The 18349-nt window shown below is 51.9% G+C and overlaps 1 protein-coding gene across 2 annotated transcripts in view; it reads right to left on the bottom strand.

The window, feature by feature from the left end:
• Ergic1 (endoplasmic reticulum-golgi intermediate compartment 1) overlaps positions 1-18349 on the bottom strand; it is a 103319-nt gene that overhangs the window by 30813 nt on the left and 54157 nt on the right. For both annotated transcript variants that reach the window (XM_006978870.4, XM_076578073.1), the window contains exons 2-4: positions 17610-17671; positions 11958-12030; positions 1334-1428 (exon numbers count right to left, since the gene is read on the bottom strand). In XM_006978870.4, coding sequence (XP_006978932.1) covers positions 1334-1428; positions 11958-12030; positions 17610-17671 — 230 coding nt within the window. The remainder of the gene's footprint in view (positions 1-1333; positions 1429-11957; positions 12031-17609; positions 17672-18349) is intronic.

The following is an 18349-nucleotide window of genomic DNA, read 5'->3' as shown; positions in this document are numbered from 1 at the left end:
GGGGAGCAGAGCACAAAATTGGCACAGCCAGCAGCCAAGGACTCCTGTCCTGTCCGAAGTCGCCCTGCCTGGCTCTGGGACTGAGCCTAGATCCACATCCCTCCAGCCCTTGCTCTGCTGCTCTAGTCCTCTGGCCTGACTAAGAATTTCCTTGTTTCAGATACAGCCAGCCCCTGAAGGAGAGGCTGCCAGATAAGTTATTTTCCTAAGAAGAGGAGAGAGAAAAAAATGAAAACATAAAAATAAATAAAAGTGACCTATTTCAACAGGTTCCCTGGCCCTGGGCCCGATGTGGGCTCAAAGCTGTGATGTCACTCTCACCCAAAGCAGGAACAGAGCTGAATGTCTCCCTGTCTCTGTCTGGGCCCACCCAATGTTCTGTCCTTACGGGCTGTGCGCCTGAGCCGTGTCCTGTGATCGGAAGGGAGGGGTGGGAGAAGGATGAGCAGGCTACATCAGGCTATGGACCTGGTGGGGCTGAGGGATGGCTAGAACCGTCATCTCAGAGAAATAACCCAGCACCAGTACGGCTGGGTACCATCTCATGGGAACCTCTGGAGCTAAAGGGGAAACTGAGATGACCATAGCCAAGGTTCGTCTAGTAACCACCTCCAAAGCAGACCTTCATTGTGTTTTGTCTTACAGAAGTAATTCTGACTTAATTAAAACAGCAAACAGAAGAGATCTGCAGTTAAAAAGGAAAACGCCAGGGAACCCTCACTGAGAGTGTCCCACCAGCTTCTGCAGCTGTGGGCTGTGCAGAGTGGGGCTCGGGGTCAGCTGACATCTCACCTTAACTGCTCAAGAGGTCATGTAACTCCCAGAGGAACCATCCTGTGGCCATCAGCCACCGGCAGTGATAATAACAGCCCTGGCCCACTGCTGACAGATGAGGCAACTTTATGATGCTGCCACACTCCAGAGCAAGTGGGATGTCAGCCTCAGACCACACCTCAGCTGCACACACATCTGGGCTCATCCTCTTGCCTTCTCTGGCCCCATCCCTCTCTCCCTTATGGCTTCCTCCTCTCCATAAGCCGCCTGCTCAAGGATCTTAGGCTTAATAAACCAGAGAGACTCCACCGCCATGTACCACCTGCACCAATGTAGTCCCTCTAGAGAGGTATTTGAGGCGTCTTTGATTCCAGAAAACCTCCAGGTACACGCTTATCTACATTCATCTAAAAAAATAGGTGGGGGCTGTCATAGGTCACGTGTGATCTGCAGCTGGTGGCATGCATTTAGCTCATCCCAGATGGCTCACCATGTCTGCACACAGATCACCCACAGGGTAGGCTGGCTGAAACAGAAGAAGGCTTTTTGGAATACTCACATTCACAGTGCAAATTGGGTAAACTGATGTTGAGACTGACGTCAATTTTGCCTCCACTGTCCTTGTCTGGGTCATCGACGTAGAGCTCATTCACCCTGAGGGACAGACAAGTACAGAAGCTGGGACTGAGACAGAACATTGATCCTGCCCACTGCCCAGAGGGGATGGACAGCCAGGAGCCACCTCACTTGGTAGCCAGTGCTCAATGATCCAGATATCCATTGTGGGTACAATAGCATGCACAAGTCCAGGTCCTAGGAGGTAGGGCTCCAGGTTCAAATCCACCCTCCAACACAGCTTTATCAGGAAGGAAAACAATTACTTGGGAAGAAGGACATCTGCTCAGATCTGAGTTCAGATCCTGGCTCCAGCACTTTCTACAATCTCCTCTATAAACCCATCTGTTGAATGGGAATAGCACTGCTCATTTCTAAAGAGACGGCTGAACCGTAAGGTGAGAAACAGAGTCTTGCTATGGCTCAGGGCCTGGCACCAACAGGTACACTGTACCTACTGCCTGCTCTTTGGGAGCCCCCAGTCCCCATAAAGTTCCAGGGGTGAGGTCCGGGTCTCCCACAGGACCAGACGGCTGTACTGGACTCCAAGGGCTACTGTAATCAAGTGTCACAACGCTAACGGTTTAACCAGGGCTCACCACACACTTGCACAGCACTTCCCCTCTTCTCGCACCCTCACACAGGACCCCTGTGGTTTTGTCTGACCCGGCTGGCTACCCTAGTTGTTCCCGTCTCAAGATCCTTCATGTGACCACATCTGTCATGTTCGCTGTGGCATGTAGGGTAGCACAACCACAGACTTCAGGGGTGAGCAATGAGATCATTATTCCATTGCCAGAGTTCCAGGGCAGGTGGCCCCCGACAGCCACACCACCTCGCTGATAGGGACAGTAGCAACACACATTTATTCAACAGTTCGGGGAGCATCTACTGCCTTTCAGGTTCCAGAAACGGTCTCTGTGTCCATCGCAGACAGAACCAGACTTCCTCACCTCCCAGCTAAGTGCCACAGAGAAGCCTGCAGGTCTCTAAGATGATGAAAAGGCATGGTCTCAGCAGGGAGAGGGAGGCCCCCTCACCACAGCATGAGCCAGGCCTCAAGTAGAGAGGAACTAGGTGGATAGAGGGACTGAAAGAGGGTCACAGCAGATGCGGTGTGAGAGCCCGGTGTGTACTGCGACACAGCTCAGGCAGCTGACTTCATCCTGAGCACAGCTACACGGTCAAGCTTATGCCTCAGCAGGCTTGAGGAGGAGCCACCATGTACCAAGGAGACCAGATAGTAGGTGGCCACAGTGGTCCAGAAACCACGGCTGCTGGGAGCAGGCAGGGCGTGCTGGACACACACGGGGATGGGCCAAGGGAGGCCGGTAAATGGATGGTTCCACTTGCTTCCTTCCACACTAAGCCAGGGGTCCGTGAGCATGTAGCAGAAGCAGTGGGGAGGGAGACAGGCTGAGTTTAGAGGTTAGCTGCCCAGACAATTCCCCATGGGGAGGGGGACCACATCTCTAGGTCTGCCTCAAAGGCCGCTCAACTGAGCAGTGCCAGAGAAAGCGGGCTAGGCTATGCTGAACACTCATGGATGGGGACCAGGGATGCTGGTCAATAGACAGGAAGTTATAGGTGACGGAAGTCTTGCTGTTCTACTGTACAGGCATGGTGACGACAGTAACAACACATTGCATTTTGTTGTTGTTGTTGTTGTTGTTGTTGTTGTCTGAGACAGTTTCTCTGCGTAGCCCTGGCTGCCCTGGAAGCTCTATAGACCAGTCTGGTCTCGAACTCAGAAATCTACCTGCCTCTGCCCCTCTAGTGCTGGGATTAAAGGTATACACCACCACCTCTTGGCAAGAGAAGATTTTTAAATGTTCTCTCACAAAAAGTATAAATGTTTAAGGTGATAGATATACTGACTAGAAGAATTTATAATTTGGCAGTTTATCAAAATGTCACTTTGTACCCATTTTGTCAATTAAAAATAAAATAAAATAGGGCTGAAGAGGTGGCTCTGTGGTTAACAGCACTTACAACTCCAGAGACCCAAGTTTGGTTTTCAGCAACCGTGTTAGGCAGCTTACAATGCCTGCAACTGCACCTCAAGGGAAACTACTGCCCTCTTCTGGCCTCTACAAGCACCTGCACTCACGTACACATACCCATATGCACACATGCGCAACACACACACACACACACACACACACACACACACTTTACAATGATAATTTTTTTTTTTTTAAAAGCCATAAAACAAACATTTGAAATAACCCACGTTTGATCCCTTGGGTCAGGTTGTACTAGAAGAGGACTCCCAGAGAGCCCTGTGAATGGCCAGCTGTCATGTTGGGAAAGAACAGATCAGGCCCAGCAAATGAATTTTGTTTTTATTGAGACTTCATCAAATGTGATACAGTCAGTGCTTAATCAACAAGAACTGTGGCTCAGGGACACAGCCACAGACACTGAACACCGAGGGGTCCCCCAGTCAGGGGAGAGGAGTCCCCCCGTCAGGGGAGAGGGGTACCCCAGTCAAGGAAGTCAAACATATGCATTCATGCCGTCCTATCTGCTCCTATGTGAAGTTCTCGTTCCCATTTTAAAGCCAGGAAACCAGGGTTCAGAGGAGGTGTGTTCCATCACAAGAGCACACAGCAGAATGACTGGGCTGGAATCCCAGCTGAGGTCTGCCTCATGTCCAAGTCCCAAGCTTCCCAGGGCTACCTAGCTTCCTCTTCCTCAGTATCTAGGGTCGGGGACAGGGCACGGGATGTGGGGAGGGACTCAGAGGCTTATCCAGGCAGTACTCAGAGTACTGACAAGTATTGTACAGAATCAGTGGGCAACGAGCGAACAGGCCACGTGAGGTTCAGTCAGAGGATCCATTTCAGCCAGAATTTTCTTCCCGACTCTTCAGCACCTGCTTCTACTATGGCCGTAATTCCAAAGGACTATCAGTCTAGTAAGGAAATTGCTGTGTGGTTAACTGAACAGCGCCCAAGGGCGAGGGCTTCCCTTCCCAGGGAGACTTCTCCATGAGTGCTCACCTTTCCCAGCTGGTGAGACCTAGACCTCTGTGCATTGCTGAGGGATTATGGGGTGAGGTCATTCCCTGGCAATCCTGGGAGGAGGATGACCTCAGCAGAGTGAGGCAAATCCCAGGTGTGGCTCAGGTGAGCTCATTGCCCCTGGGGAGGCTTCTCCCAGACACGGATCCCTGTCTTCTAGCCAGAAGACCTGGAGCTGCCAGGGCTGAAGGGCCACAGGGCACAGAGGGGCTGAGGTGCCTGAAGGCAGGATAAATGCATGGCCTGCGGCAATCTGGGCTGGTGGTTACGTAAGGCCAGCACTGGCTGTTCCCCCTGGCTGTAAGATGTATATGGTTCAGTCACCTGCACCGCCCACTGATGAGGTCAGCAAGCCTGCCTTCTGTGTCCAAGGCAAATGTTCCAGGCCGGCTAGTTTCCTGCCACCCCAGGTGCCGCCTCACCCACAGCCACCCGTGCAGGGCTGCCAAGGCTGACTGGCTCCGCTGCTGGGACTGAGCGGATTTGAAGGCCGACAGGCTGCCACCAATTAGCTCACCTCAAAGAAAAGAAACATTCTGTGGGTACACTATGGTTTAGGGACTCCTACTGGCCCGACACCCCATAACCAGCTCAGGACATGAGGCCTGTGGGCTATCCTCCGACCTCTGTCACTTGGAAGCTGAGGTACCTGGGACAAGGCGCTTCACTTCTCCAAGCCTCAGTTTCCTCACCGGAATAACTGGAGAAGCCCCAGGTGAAGTTTAAAAGAAGGAAATTAATGGATGACAATAGAAGGCTGAAGAAGGGTCGTGTGTGTGTGTGTGTGTGTGTGTGTGTGTGTGTGTGTGTGTGTGTGTGAAGGAACCTTCTAGATGGCAGGAATCTGTCATGGCTCCACTAAGATGATGGCTATGAAGTGGGGATTCACTGACCCCAGCTTTTGGACTTGTGCATCTGCTGCAAGTCACACACACTTCAGTAACAAGAAACCAGTGAGGGCAGGAGGTGGGAGAAGGGGAAGGAGGAGAAAGGAGATGGACAAGAATTCCCAACAGCTCTCAGGGCTACAGGAGGAAACGCTAAAGCTTCAGGCTGTCCAGGCCAGGAGAGAGAGAGAGAGAGAGAGAGAGAGAGAGAGAGAGAGAGAGAGAGAGAGAGAGAGAGAGAGAGAGAGAGGTGGAGGTAGAGTTAGAGATAGATAGATAGATAGATAGATAGATAGATAGATAGATAGATAGATAGATAGATAGATAGATAGATAGATAGACAGACAGACAGATGACAGAGAGCAGGCACGTGTCTCATTTTCTATCCAGGGCTGACCACAGGCTCTGCTTGGCAGACAGAATACAATGCCAAGGAGTGCCCAAGCTGCCAGGGTTTACCTCCTGGCTAACTGACCTTGGACAACAGGCTTTGTCTTCAACAGCCTCAGTTTCCCTAGAAATACAATGGGGCTTTCACAACAGTTGACCCTCCATTTCTAAGGGTTTCTACTTTGGGTTCAACTAGTTGAAGATCAAAAAAAAACCAAAAACAAAAACAAAAACAAAAAAAAACACCAAAACACTTTTTTTCTCAGAAACAGAAACTGAGTCTGTGTGGGACACATGCAACTTCTTCCTTTGTTCCTTAAATAATATGGTGCCACAACTATGTGTAGAGCACGCACTGTGGGGTAACATTAGTCATTTGGAGGGGGATCTAGAGTGGATGGAGGAGGTGCACAGGGCACATGAGAATACCACCCTCTCTATGCTCCCAGTAGCCCTCAGTGATTCTGCTAAGGTGGCCAATGAGAACAAGAGGAGCGTTGAGCATCGTCCTTACTACAGACTGGATGCTCAGTCTCTAGCCATTATCTTTATCATTAATACCAACATTTAATGAGCTGAAATAACAGGGACACTAACTGTCTCCATTGCAAAGTGTGTGGTGAAAGTCAAGTGCATGATGCATGCAGGAGGTGCAGCACAGCCTTGCCTAGTGTATGCTGCCCCACAAAATGGGGGGATGCCCGGGAGAAGCCCCAGCTGAGCCCCAGGCCATGCTGGCGACAACTCTGAACTTTTGCATGCGGCATCTCCTGTAACACGGCAAGCCCGTGCTGGACAGGATTACTGTGTCTTTAGTGAGGAGCACAAATGACTGGCTGAGATCACACAGCCTGCAGGAGGCAGAGGAAGCTGCTACCAAGGGACTCAGTGTCCTGCGGTTTCCACTGTGTTATACTGTCGGGAGAGGATGATGCAGGTGTGACTGCTTTTCTGACAATCCTCAGGTGGGCCACCCTAGGGCCTCAGGGCCTATGGGATATGGAGGCCCTTAGGTCCAAAGGCTTTCTGCGCTACAAGCCTCCCTCCATGGCCCCCTCCTGTCACACTGGAGTAAGCAATAGTGTCTGAACCTCCAACCCCCCAGAATGAGGACTCCTGAGTGAGCTCTGTGGAATGAATACACACTTGGGGGTGCACAGGAGTCCCAGGAAGTGGAAGGGTGTCTGCTGGTGGAGAAGTGGGGGCACATTCCAGGTGGGGGACGCCAGCTAGCGCAGCACTGCATGGCCTGAGTGCGCAGGGAGGAGGTGGGTGAGAACTGGCCTTGTAGGGAGAGAGGATGAAAGGGCTGGGAGGTATTGGCGGGGGGATGTAGGTGGAATGCAGGCGAAGGCCTTGAGATTCTGGGCTGAGGCGTGAGTCCGATGACAGCTAGGGAAAACAATTTTATTTGCTTTTAGAAGAGCACTTGAATAGTTCGGATTCCTGCCCAAGGTTGCTGGCCTCCATGCTTAACAATCTGATCGAATGGAAACTTCCATGCAGCGGGGAGGCCACAGGAAGAGGTAGGGTGAGAGCGGGAGGGGAAGTGGGGTAGGTTGACCAGGAAGCCTCAGCACCCTGGCTTTTAAATCCTGATTTCTGTCGTGAAAGCCAACGACTGCCTACCAGATGGATGCCCTCCACAGCCAGCTGCCCCCCGCTCCTCCCCCTGGCAATCATCCTACTCCTTGCCGGGATCTGTTGCTCATGTTTTCTCTTCCCCAAACCCACCTTTCAGGGGTGAACTTTCTGAACCATGAATCTGTTGCTCTGTACCCAGAAGCCTTCCAGTCTCCCGTTGCTAAGGATGAGGCTTGGGTGCTCTACAATGTGACATCCTAGTTCCACCAGTCCTGGCCACAATCGAGGTTCAGTTCAGGGGTGCTGGGCAGGAGAGAGCCCACTACTCTTCCCTTGGCTAAGCACCTAGTCTCCGCAATTTTGGCCCAGTATAGAGACACGTTAGGACTCAGCTCAAGGTAACCTCTAAGCTCCTACTTCCTGAGTGGCCTCTTCCAGCTTGCTACCTAAGTCTACAGGGGAGCCTTGAGTCTTCCAGTCAATAGGTTTTAAATTTATTTTGTTATCATTATTGTGTATGATGTATGTGTGTGGGGGTGGGTGGGGTACACACGTGGAGGTAAGGGGACGAGTTTGTTGAGTGGATTGGTTCCAGGGACCCAACTCAGATTGTGAGGTTTGCATAGACCCGTGCTTCTGCCCACTGAGGCATCTGGCCCTAACTGTCAATAACTTTGATCAAAGCGCCATGGTTTTCATGTAGCTGAGGCTCTAAAACATGCCCTACAGAGATGGGTGGGATGATGGGATGGGGTGCCTGGGCTGTGGATGTCCACAAGGCTTAGGCTCTGCTTCCCTTCCCCTCCCCTTTTACTAATCTTATGGGTTTTTAGCCTTCTGGTGCCTCAGTTTCCCCCCGAAACTTCGAGGGGTCTTGTGACAAATTTTGAGGCAATCATTGTAAGATGTTAACCTGGGCATATGAGCCTAGCATTTGGCCACTTACAATACCTAGAAAGTACCATAAGGTATATTATATTATATTAAAACCAACTAGTGGAGGGTCTGAGGTACATTTTACTGTCATAAACCCTAATAGGTGAATAACTATTAAAGTCTGTAGGAACTTGGCAGTCGAGGACTGGAACATTCCACAGCCCCTTTCTGAGGGGTGGGTATACCCCTGGATACACTAAACTTGTGAATATCTCATGGGGCACCTTTTTTCACTATGGTCAACAGCCTGGCCGAAGCCCAGGTTGGAAGCCAAGCACCCACATAAACTTGCCTCCCTCTCACTCAGTGGGGCCAGAATGAGCACTTCAAACCACCGATAGTCACCGGCCAGGGCTGCAGTGTTGACCTAGGCAGTGGTGACCTCATTTCCTTGAGTTATATACATTCTCATGGCGAGAGGGATCCGCTGACCCACTGTGGTCACAAAGCCATCAGACAGGACCAGTGGCCTCCCCCAAAGAGGATGAATTCACCTTTAGTTTTTCCCCAACCTGGGGAAAACTTCCTGGGCCAGGCTGCTTCTATAAAGAAAGGAACCCAATGTGGGCAACACAACCATTTCTAGGCTGCTGTGTGAAGTCTTAGGCCCGCCTGGACCCCTGACACGTGGGTACAGTGAGGAAGGACGGGGAGGGAGGGACTCTAAGTTCCCACTCAGAGCAGGGAGCAGTCAGTGGGCCAGGTTCAAACCTTCTCAGCCCTCTTCCTTCCTCCTGGGACCACAGCATCCAGGAGGCAGGAAGAGGAAGTCCCTGAGCAGGGGAGCGGATGGCATGGGGAACACACTGTGCCCTGCCACTGACAGCCCTGCCCTAGGTAAACAGTAGGCAAAGTCCACTGTCAGGGCTTGTTTGAGCGGCCCGGCCTGCTACACAGCTTTCACAGGCCCAAGCACTCACATCAAAAGTCACTTGTATGTGGCCATACCTCAGCGCCACAGGCACGCCCTCCCTAGGCTGAGCTGACTAACACTTCCTCAAGTGTTACAAGGTACACAAACTCACCAAGAGACAGGGTCTGACTGATGGCAATGTCTGTAGGCCTTGGTCATACTGCTCGGTCTTCAGAAAACACCAGGTCCATCCATCCACCTGTCCCACCTCCACCACACCCCTCACTAACTAGCTCTACCCCGAACCACTGTTTCCTCAGAGCACCTCCCGCAACTCACTTATGGTTTAGCAATGGTTTATAGCATTTCTATTGTATTACATACTCAAGTAACATGAAGACAGTTTAAAGCAGGCAGGAGGACTGGGCACGGTACATACAACAGTGATCCCAGAACTCAGGAGGACAGCCTGGGCTACATAGTAAGACCTTGTAAGACCCCCATCTCAGAAAGAAAACAAAACAAGAACAAAAGCCAGGGGCTGGAGAGATGGCTCAGCTGTTAAGAGCACTGGCTGCTCTGGCAGAGGACTCAGATTCGGTTCCCAGCATCTCAGAGTGGCTCACAAGCCTCTGGAACCCCCATTCTAAGAGACCTGGTGCTTTCTTCTGGCCTCCGAGGGCACCGTGCGTGCACACAGTGCACAGACAGACGTGCAGACAAATGCTCATACATGTAAAATAAAAACAAATCTTTAAAGAAAAAGATATACCCAAGAAGATTATGAGTGGTTTTTATGCAAATGACATGCAGATTTTATGCAAACTGTGCAGAAGGGGTGGAACGTTAGGCTTCTGTGGTAAGGGTCCCAGAAACAAACTTCCAAGGACACTGGGGGAACACTTACAGTCTAGCTGGTCAGCTTGGTCCACAGCCAGCAGGCATGGATGACAGTAGGAAGAGAGCAGCTTTAGGAGCCCACAATGGAAGTGGAAATGCTGTTAACTAAGTAATTACAGGGCTGTGGCTCAACCTACCCCGGCCTCTGTGCCCCTGCTTGCAGACTTTGCTGCAGCCATGCCAGCCTCTCCATTCGTCACAGACCCCAAGCTATTCCTGCCTCAGGGCCTTAGAACTTGCTGCTGCTTCTGTCCACAACACCGAAGCCACCTGCCTGCACACCTGCACCTGGCTGCTGTCACAGGTGCCCAGCTGTACATAACACCAGAGCCACCTGCCTGCGCACCTGCACCTGGCTGCTGTCACAGGTGCCCAGCTGTACATAACACCAGAACCACCTGCCTGCGCACCTGCACCTGGCTGCTGTCACAGGTGCTCAGCTGTGCATAACACCAGAGCCACCTGCCTGCGCACCTGCACCTGGCTGCTGTCACAGGTGCACTGCTGTCCACAACACTGAAGCCACCTGCCTGCGCACCTGCACCTGGCTGCTGTCACAGGTGCCCAGCTGTACATAACACCAGAGCCACCTGCCTGCGCACCTGCACCTGGCTGCTGTCACAGGTGCACTGCTGTCCACAACACTGAAGCCACCTGCCTGCGCACCTGCACCTGGCTGCTGTCACAGGTGCACAGCTGTTACCTACCTACTCAGCCTGTAGCGTGGCCTCCACCCCAGAGGAGAGCAGAGCCTGCAGAGGCTAGCAGATGCCTGCCTGGCACACTGTCGGTGTGTTTCAGGGTCTCATTCTCCCCCATGCTCTCACCTCTAGCTCATGACAGAGTAATCCCTGGGACACACAGTAACCCAAATACACACAAAGAAGATGCTTCCCATGGTCACAGTCACCTGTCAGGGACTGTGCGAGACAAACCCCTCCTCTGACCTCTATATGGCCCTGTCATGGAAAGCACACAAAGCTTTTCCAGGGCTGGAAGGGAAATCTGAATTTGATCTACTCTTACACATTTGACTCAGTAACTTTTCCAGGGTCACACGGCAAAGCAGTATCCTGGTCCTGTGTCTCCTAATGCCTTATCTGGTATTCTCTCCACAGATCCAAGAAGCTCCCCGGGTTAAAAACAGGGTCAGAGTAACAGGGAGGCAGATGTTCCCACACAAGTGGCAGGTGGGAAGCTACATCTAGATGGGAGCTAAGAGGAGGCGGGGTCAGCTTCTCAGGGCCAGGAAGCCATCTCACTTTGCCACTGTGGGCAAGTACCTCTACATCTCATAGCCTCAGTTTCTCTCATAAAATGGGAGCTTTTGGTGGCAAAGACAGCAGCAGCCAGCCGAAGCCATGACGCCTGCTTTTGGCTTCCCATTGTCTTGTAGACGAGAAGAAAGCAAAGGAAACCAAGACATTCCATGAGTAGAAGAAGAAAATTCCAAGGCTGAGCAGGAGAAGGGGGTGCCAGAGCCCAGCCTCATGACAATTCCACAAAGTGTAAACACAGAGACAAAGAGGCTTTGAAGCCCGAGGCCAGGGCCCAAGGCAGGAGGGTTACCAGGCTGTGGGGGACAGCTAATCCTAGAGTCAGGGATGGACAACAGTGGTGTCAGCTGCCAGGAAACCCATGCTGACTCCTCCTGAGCATGGGCCTGAGAAACCAGAGGGGCACCTCACCCTCTGTGAGGAAGCTGAGGGGCACCTCACCCTCTGTGAGGAAGCTGCCTGGGGTGTGTGTGTGTGTTTGTGTGTGTGTGTGAGACCTCTCAGTCTGTGGACTTGGGAATCCCAGGCCCAAAGGAAGGCGAAGGACTCTGACACAGTGAGACTCAATTTTACTCTAGGTTCAAAGCCTTTTTATGATGTGACATATGTGGAACTAGAAGCAAGCCAGTCGCAAGGCTTCTGTCTCTTCCCCAAACGCCTCCCTCTCCTCATCTCGACCCTAGAAGGCCAGCTGCCCCAGGGAAAAATGACTTACACTTCTGTCGTGATGAATCCGGTGAGTTCTGACAGGAAGAGGAAGAGGATGAAGAGGCAGCAGCAGACGGAGACTGTGGGAAACACAGAGTCAGCGTTAGGGGTGCAGGATGCTCCAGGCAGGAGGCCAGCTCTCCCTGCCCTTCCCTCACCCCGGAGGAAAGCTGCTTAGAGGCCTCAGCACACACACAGGGTGAGGTGACTTCCCAGGGACTGATAGAGCCCCTTCTTACTGACGGCCTCAGTGTGTCCCCCCTTCGTACTCATGGCCTCAGTGTGATTCCTCAGAGAGTCTCCATTGGCCTGACCTGTGGTCAGGGTGGACGTCTTCACACAGGCAACAGGCCCTGTTCGACTCCTCAAGATCCCTTTGATGCAGAGGTTGGCCTGGAAGAGGGCTGCTTGCTGGTGCATAACAAGGTGCTCTGTCTGGCTTGAGCGCTATGCACATTACAATCCCGAGTCCACAATGAACAGCTGGGATACCAAGTGGCCATCTAGATTTCCGGCCGTGAAATACATGGCCCATGGCCCACACTGGGCCTGAGACCAGAGCTCGCTGTCTCTCTCACATCAGTGAACCAAAGACTGAGGCACAGCCTACCACTGGTCTGTCCCTCTGGGATTTTTCAACATCACAACAGGATGAGAGCAGAATCACTCAGCAGAAGCCATATGGCGGTTTGGGCTTGCTTCCCAGGTTAGTGATATGCACGGCCCTGTCCCAGTGTTGGCCAGAGCAGTGGGTCATGGCTCCTGGTCAACCTGAAGTCACCAGAGGGACGGCTAGCACACCAAAGAAGCTGCCAGGCTGAGCTGAATTGTGCCACAGACTGGAGTTGACCCTTTCTATTTATGCTATTTTGAACTTACAAAGGACTGCTGGGACACAAGCCTGTACGCAACAGTACAGAAGCATCTCCATCCATGTCCATCAGTCTGTCTGCTATCTACCTAGCTTCCTATCTGTCTTCAAGAAGGACAAGCATTTATTGAGCACTTACTACATACCCATGGTGATGCATTAACAGACCACCCACTAGGACACCATGGCACCAGCCTGATGGGGGCTCTGGTGTAAAAATGCAGGCTGAGCGAGAAGGGACTGGGACACCCCCCCCCCCATTCCTCTATGGTCAAGGCACTAAGAAAGACTCTTGAGAACCTGGGCTGCAAGCGACAGAAGGAACGTCCCCAAACTGCCTGATGAGTCTGTAGCCACAGAGATGGGGGATGGAATATTCATAACCTCTGCTCTACTTTGAAGAAGCTGTACAGACATGGCATTTAAAGGCTTCACTTTGGGACAAAATAGAGACTATGTGCATATTATAAGCAAGGAATAGTTTCAACTGGGTACATAAGCACATGAAAATATTAATATACACAAACATCACATATTAATAAATTACATATATTATACATATTATATAGTACACACACACACACACACACACACACACACACACACACACACACACACACACACAAATAAGCATATGTTGGTAGGCCTGGTAGCCCACATCTATAAGCCCAGCATTCAGGAGCAGAACTCAGGTGAGAAGGACTGCCCAAATTTCAAGGCTAGCCTAGACTACACAGCAAGCTCCAGGCTAGCCAGGACACTCTCTCACAAACCAAACAAAAAGTATATACCCACATATATATACACACTTGGAGCCCCTGTCCATCTTACCAAGAGCAGTATGACAGACACCCCTTTCCAGCCATGCTTCACGCACTCCGCAACCTGTAAACGGTCCCAGCTCAGACAGCGGCCTTGTTTTGTCCTGTTTATGGCATGGAGATAAGCTCAAATATCCTTTCCAGCTGTGGACTAAACCTCCTGGAGTGGCTCAGCCACCAACCCAGGTCCTGGCTTCTGGTGTCTCTGCCCTACAGTGGTGGTTACTGCCTCTTGGGGATGAATCTGCCAGCAGGCAAAGTATCCTGTAGCTGGACCCTTGTGCCTTTCTGCCCAGTGCCACCCAGAACCCACATCTTGGCCTCATTTTGTCCACACCAGCGCCACTGGGTGCTGCAGTCTATGACACTGGAGGTTTTCTGAAGTTCTGCTGACTTTAGGGTGGTCTTCTAGCTGCCTTCCCTGCAGACACACCTCCAAGTCCTAACTGCCCACATTGTGGTGGGAGGAAGGAGAGGTTGGGGAGGCCTTTCTCTGAGACCTGTGCGCTTACTCAAGGCTTGTCCCAAAGCCTGGTTAACCCAGCAGGTAGACAGGATAACTCAGCTGGGCCCAAGGGCCCTGTCCCACAAGTCCTTTCCTATGAAGTCCACCTGATACCTGTTTCAGACTGGGGAACCAGAGGTGAGGTCTTGGGGCCACTGTATCCTCAGGGTCTAACACAGTGAGACTCAGAACAGGCACCGTGAGAAACCAGGAAGGCAGGTAGCAAGTATTCCAACCAAGGCCTCCAGATCTCAAAGGCTGGATGAGGGCTTTCAAGCCATGTTTGGGCAAGGCTTGGTTGGAGGCTCTCTGACTCCAGACTTCTAAAACTGACTCAGGCCCTGGGCAGTTGGAATGTCACTCCAGATGCTTGCTGGTAGTAAGCCGGGTGCTGCCAAGTTGAAGGGGGCAAGACCTGAGACCTTAAAGTCTGCGAGAAAGTCAAGGAGTCCGTCCAAGGTCACATAACCGGGTAAGGGGGGGGGGAGGCAAAATCCAAAGGCTGACGTTCAAGCCCCAGAATTTCGCCGTCTCCTTCAGCTATTAATAGCAGTCGTCCCACAGCGTATGCAACGGCGCATGCCTGAGTTGGCCCGCCTGGCTCAGCGGTAGGAGCCTCAAGGACGAAGATCGAAGCCATTCATCAGCACTGTCCCGGCACTTGGCGCGGGGCCTGGCCCTAGGTCCAGCTTAATAAATATTTGTGCACTAATGGTAGCTAAGGGCTGGCTTCCCACGTCTCAGACCTTCTCCTCGTTGGATGAAAGGCTCAGCAGACCATGTTCCTGAGGGTTGCCAGGCAGAACTTTCTAAACAGTTGAAAATGTACGCCCCCCCTTGGCTCGGTGCTCCTTCCTCCTGAGAGCCACCTCACAGTAATGGCCACAGAAGATTCTGTGACAGTGGGCTGGAATCAGGCTGGCTGCCCCCAGTGACAGAGGCCAGCCAGGCAGTGACATAGAAGGTGGCTGGAGAGAAGGCAGAAGCTGTCGATGGAGGTGGGAAAGGGGTGTCCAGCAGTCAGCAACCGAGACGGGGGGGGGGGGGGGGGGGTAGCAGAGCTGGCCCCAGTGTGCAGGACGGTGGTGAAGTGCATGCTGGGCTTTTAAGAGGGCACACACCTGACTGCACAACAGGTGGGATAAGGCAAGCCTGGAGAAATCTCCAGGGAGGCTGGGCTGCTGTGGGGTGGCAGGGAGGGGGCAGGAGCCCCGTTCCTCACAGTCTAAGTCTTTTTCCTAGTCGGAGGAAGGAAGCACGGAGCTACTTGGCTTCTTGGGCCCCATACTCGGTGTTAGTTGTGGGCTACCAGGAGTCGCTCACGCACGGAGTGAGGGCTCACGTGCCCCACCCACTTGCCCACGGACACACAGATGCTAAACGGGAGGATGAAGCCGGCTCTACCTGACAGGAAGGCCTGTGGGCACCCAGGCAGTGCTCTCTTTTCCACTACTGGAGAAGATACACGCTGCTTTAAGAAACCCAGCCAGAGGGAGGGCCAACAGAGCTAACTGGAGTTGTGGGGATCGCCAAGGCCACCAATCTACCTGAGAGTGGACTCCAGGCTGATCACCTGGCCTCTGTTGTGAGAGTCTCTGTCCCATACCAAGCATTTGGGGAGGTTGGTCACTCAAGACCTACTCTTGACTGTCTCTTCTGTAAACAGTGACATTTTGGATGAGTCACTTCCCCTTTCTGGGCATCGGAGACATGAGGCCAAAGTGTTCCCACTTACTCAACGGTGACTTTGGTTTGTTCTGAGTACTATTTTTTGGGGGACGTTTTCTGTTGTGGAACAGCAATGGACACAAAGGCAGGACAGTGCCCACATAGCTTCTCCTGGACACCCCTGTTCACACCTAACGAAACTATAGCACCGACTTTGTCGTCAGCGGGGAGGAATTCACGCTGTTGCCATGTTCGGTAGCTCCGCCACAGCCTTTACTCAGGTTTCACTGGATTTCCCAGGAATGTTGTTTCTGCTCCAGGAACAGATCCTGGATCCTACCATGCATTTACTCCTCCTGAGTCCTTCCATAATCTGTGGGCCCTTCCCTCTTCCCTCAGCTTCTCATGCCTTGCCCCTCTGGCAGGGTATTGCTTAGGTATGTGGCAGAAGACCTCCAGTCTGGGACTGGGATGCTTTGTCACATGCAGCAGGGTTGTAGCTTAATGGGGAAGACCCCTCAGTGGCAAGGTGCCCCTGCCCGTCCCTCAGGTATCCATGTGTGACCCATCACGGTGATGCCAAACTCCCTCAATGGCTGAGCCGTCATCTCCAGGCTTCTCTACAGGAACGTTACTATTTTACATGTCTATTCTCTTCTCTCTGGCAGCGAGTTGCTACATCCAACCCACACTTGAGGAGGAGAGGAGAGGAGTATTCACAGGGGTTTCCAGAATTCCTGAGGGAGTTTGTCTCCTCTCCCCGATTCCTTTACAACAGGCTCAAAGGCCTGTCCTCTATCTAATTCCTCGGGTTCCAAACCAACAGTCATTATTTGTCTTATGCTCCAGTTGTGGTCTTTGGGTCCCCTGTGCTGCTGAGACACTTCGAGGCTCAGGTTATACCTTCCCTGCCTGGGGCTGCAAATGGCCATCTGTCTGAGATGCCCTGGTTCCTTTGATTGAACCAAGTCAGTGGGTTTGTGAATTCTTTTAGTGACTAAAATCATTAACAATTCAACTAATTTCAAAGGCAGGAAGGTAAAAGCAAGCCTCCCTCCCACCTCTGATCTGCTTGCTTGGATTTTTTTTCCTTCAGCTCTTACTTTTTTAATTTTTATTTAATTTACTGCTGCTATTGTTTGATGATGCTGATTGTGTGTGTCTCTCCTTCCACCATGGGTTCTGGGGCTCTAACTCAGGCCACAAGGCTTGCACGGCACATGCATTCTTCACCTGCTGAACCGTCGCATTGGCCCTGTCTTTAGACCTTAGGATAGCTGGTATTTTGAGAACGGGGACCAAGTCTGAACAGGCGATTCATGTTTCAAGTGTACTCTATACAGCCTGGAGGTAGCCGCACATCTTCAGTACCACCTATCACACAGGGTCAGGGGTGGACTTCCCACTTACAGTGCATGTCAGGGCTCAGAGTTCGGGATTTAGGCACATAGTTTTGGGATCTAGGAGACACAGCCTAGTGGTACAGTGTCAATCCCTAACCCTGTAAGACGGAAAGAGGAGAAAAATCTTTGGATTTTGAGATCGGGGATCCTGAACCTGCACTGGTATTTTTTGCATCCTTCTAGACACAGACAATGGCTCTACCTTGCGGGGTCATATAGCAAGGATAGAGATGCTGTGTAGGAAGAGGCGAAAGGCCTGTGGGCTGCTAGGCACGTCTTCTCTCCCACCTGACTTTCCTTCTTTCTTCCAGAGTTCTGCACAGAGCAGAAGGATGGCTTTCTGGGGAGCAGGTAGAGGGCTGGGACAATGGTGGGAAGGGCAGTTACTCACTAATGGCACCGGTATACGTCGGCTGCGTGAGGTCCTTGGGTACCTTCCTGTAGATGTCAAACCTGGAGAGAAGAAACAGAGGAATTAGACAGGTAGAGAGTGCAGGCCTAGAGGCAGAGGCTGGGGATGCCACCAGGTTCAGCAACCACAGCTCTTACCAAAGAGTCCCTTCCAACCTCCTCTGAGAGGCCTTGTGAGAGTCCTACTGTCTTAGTTAGGGTTTCTAATGCTGTGATGAAACACCATGGGACCAAAAAGCAAGTCAGGGAGGAAGGGGTTTACTCTGCTTACACTTTCACATTCCTGTTCACCATCAAAGGAAGTCAAGACAAGAACTCAAACAGGGCAGGAATTTGGAGGCAGGAGCTGATGCAGAAGCCATGGAGGGGTGCTGCTCCCCGGCTTGCTCCTCATGACTTGCTCAGCCTGCTTTCTTACAGAACCCAGGATCGGCAGCCCAGGGATGACACCACACACAATGGGCTGGGCCCTCCCCCACAATCACTAATTAAGAAAATGCTCTACAGGTTTGCCTATAGCCCAGTCTTATGGAGGCATTTTCTCAATTGAGGTCCCCTCCTCTCAGATGACGACAGTTTGGGTCAAGCTGACATATCTCGTCAGCAAGCCAGCACACCTACATATCCCTCTGCTGCATCCCATCATCAGATCTCCTGGACACGACCCAAGCTCATCACCCACGATTTGACCCACTCATATGTTTATACTTGTGCACATTT

Source organism: Peromyscus maniculatus, chromosome 8, assembly GCF_049852395.1.
Source record: "Peromyscus maniculatus bairdii isolate BWxNUB_F1_BW_parent chromosome 8, HU_Pman_BW_mat_3.1, whole genome shotgun sequence".
Classification (NCBI taxonomy): Eukaryota; Metazoa; Chordata; class Mammalia; order Rodentia; family Cricetidae; genus Peromyscus; species Peromyscus maniculatus.
The sequence above is the reverse complement of the archived record's forward strand: the minus strand, read 5'-3'. Positions and strand labels throughout refer to the sequence as shown.